At 51.3% G+C, this 12284-nt stretch overlaps 1 protein-coding gene across 1 annotated transcript; it reads right to left on the reverse strand.

Annotated features, from left to right (window-relative positions):
- Positions 1 to 1956: 1956 nt before the first annotated feature.
- KPNA7 (karyopherin subunit alpha 7) lies at positions 1957 to 9127 on the reverse strand. Its single transcript, XM_003210592.3, has 11 exons — positions 9079 to 9127; positions 8121 to 8231; positions 7602 to 7733; positions 6992 to 7077; positions 6053 to 6321; positions 5796 to 5878; positions 4521 to 4784; positions 3937 to 4170; positions 3417 to 3599; positions 2766 to 2915; positions 1957 to 2160 (listed from the first exon to the last, which is right to left on the reverse strand). Exons 2-11 carry the CDS (start codon positions 8184 to 8186, stop codon positions 2080 to 2082), a joined length of 1548 nt encoding a protein of 515 aa, XP_003210640.1. The 5' UTR covers positions 8187 to 8231; positions 9079 to 9127; the 3' UTR covers positions 1957 to 2079.
- Between the last annotated feature and the right edge of the window lie 3157 nt (positions 9128 to 12284).

Genomic DNA, 12284 nt, shown 5'->3' on the forward strand with positions numbered 1-12284 from the left:
GCCATCTTGAGGAGGTCGGCTCTGAGGGAGGAGTGCGGCGCCCCCTCGCGTGCGGGAGGACCGCGACCCCGCAGGCCACGTAGCGCGTTAACATCGCCGTTTTAAGCTTAACCTCACTGAAATCCGGGACTCCTCACGTGGATTACTTTGGATAAAATATATGAATGTGACTACCCTGTACAATTTTTCCACCTACTGATCCAAAAATACACCAAATTAATGCACAGTTGCTTTAAATGACACTCACTGATACAGATGTCTTCAGAATTATTTCATTTCCCATATTCTTTCCTGAGAAAGTTTGTTTGCTAAGGAAGTAAAGTAAAGAAAATAAAGTAAAGAATAGCCTTTGTTGGGCACGGGGGGAATTTAGGAGGACACAGATGTGGTGCAGTGAACATAGATGCTCACAGCAGCATGGAAGTCAATGGAGAGAAATGCAATGGAGGGTACAGTAAGATGTGAACCAGCCCACCGATTCGTTTATGAGCCACAAAAATACATCCCACAAGCCACCCTTCCTGGTTTGCTACCAGAAATGAAACCACCAAAGGCCAAACCCCATAAAATCGGCACCCCATCAAACACAGAGCAGCCTTTAAACTTGCTCAAGGCAAAGCCATGAGCCAACCCTGTCCCATGCCAGGGCTCTGCAGGGCACATGCAGCCAGACAGGGCAGCAAATGCTGCCAGGTAGCCTGTGCTCACCCTTTAGTCCTGAAAGCAGGGGGCCACACAGCTCTCCTCCACCAAAACCCCCTCTGACTTCTCCTGTAAAGCCAGGCCTGCAGAACACAGCTGCACAGTGCTGGAGAAGTTCCTGGGTGCTCCTCTGGCAGTGTGAAATGAACAGTTAGGCTCTACAAGAGAACCCGCTTTCCCTCTATGAACTGCTTCTCTCTAATCAGATCCGCTTCTCCCCAATCAGCTCCTAATGCAGTGCACACAGGATCCTATGGGCCCTAGCAGCATCTTTCCCACATCTCCAGTACAGATACTCCAGTTATCACTGAGCTCCTCTTTGGTCAGGAAAGAGGACACTTCAATCAGCAATACTTTTTTAGTTCATCTCAGTGAAAGGGGGAGATGCTCTGGATTTGGAAAGTAGAGCATCATCAACCCAGTGTCACATCCACAGACACATCTTTCAACCTAGCACTGCAAAGGTGAAAGCATGCACCTTATCTACAGCAGCCACACAGGTGAGCAGGAAAGGAGCCCCAAAGCTCTGACCTTTCCCTTTTTAGCTTGCTGTAAGTCAGCAGAGCATCAGCGCACAGCAGCCCTGTGTCCAAGCACAGGAAGAGAAGGGCAGCAGCAGAAGCCCAGCTCCGGTCCACATCTCCATTTACACTGAGGAAGCATGTACCTCAGGCTCCTTTTACCCACCGAAATCCAATCATTTCCAGATGCTGCATCAGCAGCACACAGTAAGGTGGTGCTGGCAGCAGAGCCCTTTGTGTTAACCCACAGGGCAAAGGAGGGATCCACACAAGCACTCATCTCCAGAGCACATTCAGGTTTTGTGCTATTCTGATTTTCACTTCATAATGTCAGATCAGGAAGTAAATCCTGGCATCACTCCACAGTTCAGCAATTCCAGCACTTCAATCAGCTACGCCCTGCAAGCTCAGGGCTGCGCACCTTGTACAGAGCACAGGCTCTGCCTCCTTCTTTCTAGGCAGCCTGGAGGAGAAATACCCTCTATCCTGCAAGGAGGCCCAGGAACCAGAACACAAAGGGCAAGCAGGGCTTGGTGGTACACTTTGCTTCTTAGCATTTTTGACTCAAACAGTTAGCAAGTTACACACCTTGTGCTCCTGCAGGCAGGCAGTATCTTACATAAAAAAGATATCCAAAAACTCCAATGCATATTCTTCCACATTGTTAAGGCCCAGAGAGGTATGATCTTCATAACAGCAGAGTATGAGGAAAAAAAAGAATAGAGGCAAGAAGTACAAATCCACAAGTGCAATTTATTGATAAGTTTCAAATGTAAAAGGACTATACACGTCTGCTCCTCTTGGTCAGGACACCCAGCTTTCACCCACCAAGTTGGAGCTGTGCAATGCTTCCTCTTCAGAAGTTGAAGTCTCGCTTCTCCACTGAGAAGTTATACAGCCCATCCTCATCGGTCCCAGGCTGCAGATCAGGAGTCTCCTAGGAGGAAGTTGGCAGCCATCAGTTAATGAGTCTGCGTCTTTACTTGTTTAAAACACTGCAGGCAGAGCTCAGACCTCAGCTCTGAGGTCTGCCAGACCACTGTAAGCCTCTACTCTGGTGTTCCCCAATCTGCGAGAACAAGGCTGGATCCAAATATGGATCTGTGACAGTTATGGAATTCCCTTGTGACTCCTAGCTGAGGTACTATATTTTTTCCACAAGCTTAACGTGAGAAGAGTCAAGTAATCCAGAAGGAACCTGAGCACAGTTATCAGTGAGTAGGAGGCTGCCCTTCCTAGCAACAAGCCAGCCAGGAAAGAGGAAGCCTCCCCACACTTGGGATGCATATCAGCAACTGCAGTGATGCTAGCTGATGCCATTGGAAATTTGAGCAGCAAGATGCTATCAAAGCATCTCTATTGCACAACAGTCAGCTGACAGACTGGGCTTCTACAGAGCTTTGGAAGGTGAAGGGAGTAAGCTATAAGAACTACACTATTCAAGCAGAGACCTAAGGACTTATCTCACATCTTTAGAGGATGTGCTTCATGTCAGCACACAACAGCTCATTTTCAAATAAGCAGCAACAAGAGCTCACATACCTCACCAGAAAAGTACTTCTCTATGATATTCAGAGCAGCTCGGTAGACCATGTTGTTGTCGTGGGTTTGCAAGGCTTCAATTTTTTCCAGACCATCAAGTTCTTCTACCAACAGGCACAGCCTCTCTGTCTCTCCCAGCTTCTCAGCTGCCTGAAAACAAAGGCAAGTATAATCCATGTCAGTAATGGGGCCAAGGTGGTCTGTGCTGTAGGGCCCTCAACCTAAGGATCAAGTGACTGCAGGTAGGAACACAAGGGTCTGCACTGTGTTCAGGAGAGATGTCTGGAATATGACCGCAGTATATATTGAACTGCTCCTCTTGGATCACTGTGTTGTGGTTTTGCTACCAACTGAAACAGCTCCTGGACCCTTGGAAGACTCCAGGACCATCTAGCTTCTCCAAAACCTTCATTCCTATATGGCTTGGTGATTAGCATACTGCATCCTCTCCTTTCCAGAAGGAGAAACACTCAGGAACTTCATCATGCCAAGCCCTTTGGGCAACCCAGAAGGACCCAAGAACAAGTCAGGCTTGAAGTCTCACTCCTGCAAGACTGACCACTGGGGAGCATCTGTTCCAGCTGCACCATGCAAGCATCCCTCTCACACCTCACTGCTCCTTTGGTGAAGGGATACAACACAAGATCTTACCAGGAAGAGATTTGAAATGGAATCCAGGATGACCAGGATAGTTTTGCTGTCTTTGGACAAAAGCAGGTTGAGCAGAGGCTTGAGGACCCCAGAGCGGACGAGCTCTACCACCTGCTCCACAGTGCCACCAGTTGTCATGTTGGCCACTGCCCACACCGCCTCCTTCTGGGCCTTGAAATCGCCCTGGAAAAGCAGCATAGAAAAGACATTCCCAGACTTCAGCATCCCTCAGAGCAGGCTGAGATGCCAAGTGAGGACAACCAATCTTGGCACATGATTTGGACTGGCCTGCTTTCCTAGCACTGGATGGACACATGGCAGAGCTGCCAAGACCAGCTCCAAGCTGATTTTTTTCCCCCATGCAGATGTACTAAGTACAGTGCTCATGCTGTTCCTCAGAACCAGCAGCTTCACAGAACACTGATCAGGTGGCTCTTGGGCACAGCACCTCACAACAAAGCAGCACAGACTGAAGCTGAGCACTGCCCCTACGTGCACAGAGCTGTCCCCAACCCCTTACCTTATCAAGCAGCTCCACCAGAGGTGGCAACAGTCCGCAGGTGATGAGCTGCTGGATCTGCTGGCAGGGCCCAGCTGCAATGTTGCTGAGTGCCCACGCTGCCTCCTTCTGTATAGCTGGCTTCGTGTGTCGCAGGAGAAGGGGCAGGACAGCCAGGACACCAGCATCAATAGCTGCCTGGGTCTGCTCATCAGTCCCTGTAACCACATTCCCAATGGCACGCAGAGCTGGAGTCTAGACAGAGATTACAGCAGATAGAGATGAGAAATCTTATCTCAAGGGATACACATCAGAAAGACCAGCAAGAGCCCTCACTAAGTGCCTGATCCTTCAAATGAAGTCCCATGGATGATTACTGCTGTGGTTACAGGCCTACCTACCAGCCTCCTGTTCTGATCTAAGCAGCTTTACAGGCTCTTCCCAGCCACAGCAAGAAGGAACAGAGCACTGGCTTGATCAGCAACAAGCAGAACTGCAGAGCGAGGTGACAGCAGACCACAGACAGCAAGGAGCCGCTCCTTCCCTCTCCCCAGATGCTCCTATATTAAAGGGCCAGAGGCCAGGATCAATCACTCGTTCCCTACCATGACGATCATCTCAGGGCTGCCCATGAGCTCCACCAGCCGTGGCAGAATCCCTGTATCCACCACAATCTGGATGCGGTCATTGGAGCCATCGGTCAGGTAGGACACAGCCCAGCAGGAGTCAGAGACGACATCCTTGTCCTCATGCTCCAGCAGGCAGGTGATGACGGGCAGCAGCTGCCTCACCGCCTCCAGGGGCGGGTGTGGGTTCTTATTCCTGCAGAGGTTTGACAGAGTCCATGTGATGTTCCTCAGGAACCCAACCTGGAAGACATGGGAGCTGTGAGATCCTCCTTGTGGAGCCCTCTGGTGCAACCAGCACTGCTCCACAGCAGATGTTATCAGCCAGGAGCAGCCTCTTTAATAAGGGCTGAGGCTTGTTTGAAGCAGGGAGATGAAAGAGCAGACCTCCCCTCCTCCTTCTCCAATATTAAGTTCCAATAACCTCAGATCTGGTGGCATGACAAGCCACTATGACTAACAAAGGCACCAAACAGCTCACTGCCGGGTCCCCAGGACAAATTACAGAGCATTCTTTGGTCAAGACCAAGGGTGTGTTACTTCAATATTAGCAGCCCATTGTCATGGAGAAGGGTTTGAGTTTTCTCATCCCAGTGAGGAGAGCAGTGGAGCTCCATGCAGAGCATCACAGCCACCAAGGTGTGTAGGGGATGGGACTGTCATGTTTTGTGACATTTCACAGTGCTCCCCAAGAAGATACAAAGCTGAGTCAGGAGTGGCCGAGAATTCTTGTACAGATTTTGCAATATAAACTCACAGAAGGCCCAGAGGGTGTTTTCTCAGCCCTACCTTGAAAGGCAGAATTTCAGCCTACAGAGAGCACACAAACACAGGGAGGGACAGCTGGGTGCATCCATCCCACTGCTGGAGCTCTCAGAGCTGCAGCCTACCTCACACCACTCTGAGAAGGTCTTTCTTCCCCTGAAGTCTGTGGGGCAGGCACTGCTGCAGGAGGGCAGGGCACAGCAGGAGAAAGCAGGAAGGACAAGTTCTACCCTCTGCATGCACATGCAAGCCTGCTGTGTGCCAACTGCAACTTACTCCTAGCTTGAGATGGTCAAAGCTGGATGGGAAAGCTTTGACTAGATCTTTGCATTGACTTGAAATGCATCTGCCTGGCATCTTGTTGAGGGTTAGGTTCATTAAAAGCAGTTTAGACAAGGGTCCCATCCAGCTGTTTTGAGAGTCACATCACCATTCACCCATTACCCAAGTGATTGGGAGTGCCAAGTCCAGAACAAGAAAGTTATTTACTGGAGTTACAGGAGACACCAGAGCCAGCAAGGGAGGAATCACATTGCAATTGATAAGAGCATCTCTGTACAGAGGACCATCGCCTGTACAGATAAAGAGGGTTATTTATGGTATGTGTTTAAGTCACAAGACAGGCAACATCCAACAGCAGCCAGAGCCCCCCCGATAATGACACTGGTCATTAGCCCAGCAAGATGCACTCTTGCATTTGTCTTTGACCATGTCCTAACCCAGCCCTGCCTGGGGACCCCGCTCACCTGCAATGTTGCCCAGTGCCCACACGGACTGCTCACTGATGTGCATGTGGGGGGAGGACAGGAGGGAGATGAAGGCAGGGATGGCCCCTCCTTCCACCACCGCCCTGGTGTGCTCCGAGGTGCCAGACGCGATGTTGGTCAGTGCCCAGGCTGCTTCAAACTGCAGAGCAGCATTGTCAGCACGGGACAGGAACTCAACCAGCCTAGGGATGATCCCCAGCTCAATGATTTGATTGAGAGGGGGGTCCTTCTGCCTGGACAGGATCCTCCTGCAAGAGGGCACAGCACCCTTGTAGCCATCGGGCACCATCTGCATAAGACACCATCAAGACCCTCATCTAGCCAAGAACAGCTAGAAGAGGGAGCACTTCCAGCCAGATCTCAATTCCAGCCACAACACCTGAGCTGGCAGAGGAGGGAAATCTGTGATTTAGAGCTGTGTTGCCACCAGATCTCACCATGGTGAGAGCTCAGGGTGCTGCCAGGACATCCCAGGCATGGGCAGGCTCAGCTGGAGCAAGCAGAAAGCCAGCTGTACTGCACAGCAGGGATCTATCCCAGGAAAACCCCAGCTGCAATGCAGCCTCTCCTGGACCCTGGGGACAGATCCCTGCTGATGGTGATTCACATGGGGACAGCCCTGTTCAGCCATGTCCAGCTATAGAGCGGCCCTTCTTCTGACCCAGCCTCCAACACCCCTGGTTCCTTTTCCATCCACCTCAGGTGTCTGCAACCAGCACAGCTCAGAAGGCACCACCAACCCTTCAGTTGGCTTCGCCCAGAGCCCGGCATGGCACTCTGTAGGACCCCAGTCCCCTGGGCTAGGAGGGGCCTTCCCCATTGCAGCTTATTGTGCCCTCAGCGCCCCCCTAGGCAGGAACAATACCATCTGGCCCCAAAACTCCACAGCAGTCCCATCCCTCCCATCAAGCAGCATACCTGGTTGCCTGTGTTGCCTGCAGCTGGAGCGAAGTATTGCTCCCATTCACAGCTTCCACTATTTCCTCCAAAGACAGTGGAACAATCTGTGTCAGGATGATTCAGAGTCAGACAGCAAGTCAGAACTCCAAGCCAGGACTCCCTCAGGTGTAATCTCACACTCAATCAGCTGTCTAGACCCAAGGCAATCAATGCTCCATATCTAAGGTGCTGTCTGCTCTTTATGCAACGTAGTTTCAGGATGAGACAGAGGAAGAGAATCCCACAAATGCCTTCCAGGCAGCTGATCCTTGTAATCAAACACAGGGGAGTCCCTGGCACTATAATGGGGCCATGAGCACAGTAATTACCCTGCTCCGGTGCCTGGAGCTGCACCCAGTTCTACCTGCCATCAAGGGAAGCTGCAATACACATTTCCATGCAAAATAGCATGGAAGAGGGCTGGGCAGCACCTAAATCTCTCCCCAGTCCCTGCATCCAGCTCTGGCTGTTAACCCAGGTCACTGGAGCTGGATGTAGCGGTGGCTCAAATCCCAAAGCTGATGGGATGCTCTGTACCAGCCGTGTGTTGCAGCACTGACCCACTCAGGAGCAAACACCCAGCACTCACCACATTTTTCTCTTCTGGTGAGGGGCTCTTCTCCAGAGAGACAATGGAAATGCTCCTGCGCTTCAGGATCTGCTCATCCTTCTTGGCCTTCCGCAGCTCAATGTTCACCTCCACCCGCTGCCTGCGCAGGGTCTGGGGGCACAGGACATCATGTCAGCATTACCCAGCTCCCCCCACAGCTCATCCCTATGCCAGATCTGACTCTGCAACCCAGGTATGCTAGGTCTAGGGAGTAGAGGCAGCTCCTTGCCACAGCCAGGAGGGTCACAACAAAGTATCTGCATCCACCTTCCCCAAGGATGCTGGCAGCAGTGACAGCCCAGAGCTACTCACCCTAAGCCTGTATCCCACTACTACCACATCCCAGCAGCTCCACATCATATCTCTGAAGCTATGGAAGCATCCCTGACAGTCTGTGCTAAGATCTGAGGGTAAATGCATGTAGAAGCCCTCACATAGGCCCCAGCTGGCCCCACTGTGCTGGAAGGAGATGCCACAGACAGTGGGGTCTGTACTTACTGCAGTGTCCTTGCCCTTGTTCTTGAACCTCTTCATCCTCTCACCATGCTCGTGCACGACTGGCATCTTGGCAGGTCAAGGATCTCTGCCAGCTGAAAGCTTCCACGTGCTCTGGGGGCAGCACAGGGCAGAGTGAGGTCACAGCCACACCACCTCCATCCCTGGGGATCTGGGACCCCACAACAGCCCCACACGTCCGCTGCTCCCAGCAAAAGGGATGTCAACTCCTCTGCCCTCAGCAGAGCTCAGAGGGAACAACACACACCACAGCTCAGCCTCTAAACTAAGTATAGGCACAAACCACAACTTAATACCAGGCTGGGAAAGTTACAGCTGCAGCTCTGACCCCATGAGGAAGCAGGGCATGCCTCCCCTTGCGGAGATATGAAAACATGCCACCAACTCTGGGTCCAACTGATTTAGACAGCGTAAGCCTGGCAGGGCCACGAAGGGCTCCTGGAAGCATCAGCTCAGGGCCCCATCTGAAGGGAGGCAGCCACATCCCAGCCCAAATCCCATCTCACAGCCCAGAGATCCCCATAGCAGAGGCACCAGATCATCCATTGGCATAGTGTGACCAAGCTCAAACAGACCCCCTTCAAACACATCTAATATAACCCCAGGTGAGAGGCATAAGCAGGACAGGCAACATTGCTTCTAAGTTTATCATAACACAAACACCAAAAAAAAAACAACAACCAAAACCACCCATAGGCATACATAAAACACACACTCAAATGAGACCAAGGCAGCCCTCCAAGCAGGCAGCAAAGCATGACTTCACCCAGCACACTTCCACAGTAGTCATGTACCACCAAGAGCACACATTAAAACACATGCAACAGAACCCCACCACTAATAGAATAAAAAAAAAAAAAAAACAAACAAAAAAAACCAACAACCAAAAAACAAACACCCCCCCCAAACAAACAAAGAAAAAAAAACAAATACCACTTACCCTCAACCCTCCCTCTCTTGCTCCCAGAACCCTCAGCTGCCTATTTATTGCCCCAGCGGAGCCACACACATCCCAGGCTGGCCCAACCATTGGCTCTCCCCAGACCTCCTCATTAGCCCCAGCTGCTCCTGCCACAGCAATTTGGGTATACCTGGAGCAGCAGTAATTCTTTCTTCTCTGAGTTGCTTTCCTACCTGGGCCACCCTGACACCTCCTCCAATTCCTCTCTCCTCCATCATCACCTCTATATCTTCCATCTTTTCCATGCATTGCACTGCACTTTGGTGTTATTACACTGGACTTTCTGGGGATATTCTTATACTGGGCTGGGGCAGCGTGGAGAACCCAACAGGGCCCTACGGTCTTCCCAAGTCCATCAGATTTCAGCCGGGGCTGAAATCATTCCATTACCAATCCCCAGCAGCCTCAGCCCAGAGCTGGTTTGCATTTGCAGCTCCCAGCCCCGTGCATTGCTGCTGTAGGGAGAGAGAGGATGGGGGAGAAAAATACGTGGCGATCACTTGCTGTCCCTTCCTCTCCACCCTTGGCCCCATGGGTGATGGCATGTGAGGTGACACGGCCGTGCTGAGCTCACCCTGTGCTGAGGACACGGGCAGATCAATATTTGCCGAGTGGGAAAGGGGACAACCGCTGCAGGAGAAAAAGGTTCTCTTTGCAGCATAATAAGAGGGTATCAGAGCTAATGGAGAGGAAAGGAGATAAAACCCTAAATCGACACGACAGTGTCCCCTGAGCTCAGTTGTGTGTGCTCAGGCTGAAAATCCACATGGTGACAGGTAGGGAAGCTGTGGTTCTGGCACAGAGCTTTGCTGCTCCCTCGCAGTCCGCACGCCTTTGCCCAGTTTCTCCCAGTGTAACACTGCACGGCAATGGGATGGTGACCAGTGGCAGATCTTTGAAGCCCCCCCAAAAAAGGACTGACTTTTCATGTGTTATTGTCATGGCTTTTTAATAAGCCTAGACATGAGGTTGGAAAGAAGCCAGCGTTGGCATCCCTGCAGCCCACACCTCCCCATCACCCCAGTGAATCCGTGCATGCCGTGCCCAGGGCCACATGTAGGATAGAGGCTGGAAATTCCCTGTGTGGGTTGGGATGAGCCCTCCTGGCACAGCTTACACCCATCCCTGCATCCCGGTACCATCCCCACTGCAGCCCTGGGGATTCATTGCAGCCCCATGCGATCTGAGCTGTGATCAGAGCTGCGTTGTGTTCAGCACAAAATGAGCACATAATAAGTGACAGCCCCTGTCCGTTACGGTCTGTCTGATGGGGACGTGCAGTAAGAAGGTGGGAGAAGGGATTTATTGTTATCCCTGCCTTGCTGCTGAGCTATGACAGAGCTGAGCACTGCAGCTGGGTTTTGGGTAGGGAAGGGAAGGGAAGGGAAGGGAAGGGAAGGGAAGGAACCGACTTTCCGTCAGTTTGGTTGACAGTGCCATGGACAAGGAGACATGTCACTGATGATGGGTGACAACACACTGTGGCCCTTGGTTCAAGTGCTGTGTCCCTGCAGGGTGATGGGATGGCACCTGGGAGAAGGCAACCTGCCTTAGAGGTGGCTCAATTTGCTCCCAAATATAAGGAAATTTGGATCTGTTTGATAAAGACCAACTGTGCCATGGGCACCAGCTGCACCGTGGGACATCTCAGCTTGACGTTTTCCTTGGGTGAGCAAATACAGTGTTCACATCTGACACCACCATGACCAAAACACTGGTCATTTCAGGGGGTGCTTCCCAAGGCAAAGAGCACTCAGCAAATGCAGCTGTGGATGTCCAGAAGAAGCGGATGCCTCAGCAAATCAGCACGGCCCTGGAGGCTGGAACTGCACGCCGGGCTGCAGGCGAGGGAACTAATTTTAACTGCTGAGCAGCATCCTTCCTGCCAACCACGGAGGGATTAGAGTAACAGTTCTTGAAATTATTTAAAAATAACATCAGACTTAATCATAGCTATTTATTAAATCCATTATCCTCTGTCAGCTAGGGGACACTGATTCATTCAGCTGTGGAAGTTCTTAAACCTCTTATGGCCAAAAATCTTACAGCACTTTTTTTCCTAATGGGGTCCCAGTAGCCATTATTCCTTCAGTCCCTGAATCTGTAACTGCAGGAATTGAGACAGAAAATCTGACAGTGAATATGGGGATAGGGAACAATGGAGCAGTGGAGAAACATACGTACTCAAATTCTGCATGCTGCTCCAGGTGGACAGGATATCTGCACGGTGCTTCTTTGCCCCATTTCCTGAGGCTGAAATTCACGGCTCCATGGGAAGAAAGGAAAGGAAGGGAGGTGGAATCTCAAAGCTTCCTATTGCCCCACTGTGGGTGTTCCAGCGGATTGTCCTCCGGACACACAGAGGGAATGCCTGCAGACAATGGAGCTGCTGACTGCCCGTGCCCAGAGCCTCCTCCTCTGGGGCCTTTCTGCAAGTTGGGGCTGACCCAGCCTAGAGTTATAGGATCATAGAATCATAGCATTGTTAAGGCTGGAGAAGACCACCAAGATCACCAAGCCCAACCCAAACATTGCTGCACGTTGCACACAAGAGGACAGGGCAGTGCCCACAAGTGAATCGATACATCCCGTGACCTTCTCTAAGAGAACTGCTGGCAATCCTCACTCCCAGATGCAAGCTTTGCAATAATTGCTTACAAAAGCCCCAAACCACAACGTGCTGTGGATGCTCCAAATGAATTCCCTGCATTTCTGTTTTTTTTTTCTTCCCCCCATTCATTAAACAGAAGGTGATATTGATCTGTGGCTGCCGCAGATCTGCCCTCACACAGAGCTCAGGGGGCCTGCAGGTGCTCTGGAAACTGCAATAAATAGTGGTGGGAGGATTACTGGCGGCGGTTGCAGAGAGCACAGTGATTCTCAGAGAGCAGTGCAACCACCCGGGGACCTTCAGCCAGGTGGGGTTTCCCAGCACAGCGTTTCCTGCCAGCTGCAAAACCAATGCAGAGCAGGACATGCTTCATCTGAGTTGTCCAAGTAACAAAAGAGGTACATGCATCCATAGTCAGGGAGGGAAAGCCTGTCTTTTTTCACTATAGCAATATTTGCTATAGAAAGGAGCCTTCTGTGCTGCTTCAGCGCACACAGACATTGCAGCTTCCAGGGCTGAAAGCAACAGTCCTCTTCCCTTCCCTTCCCTTCCCTTCCCTTCCCTTCCCTTCCCT

This window comes from Meleagris gallopavo, chromosome 16 (genome assembly GCF_000146605.3).
Source record: "Meleagris gallopavo isolate NT-WF06-2002-E0010 breed Aviagen turkey brand Nicholas breeding stock chromosome 16, Turkey_5.1, whole genome shotgun sequence".
Taxonomy (NCBI): Eukaryota; Metazoa; Chordata; class Aves; order Galliformes; family Phasianidae; genus Meleagris; species Meleagris gallopavo.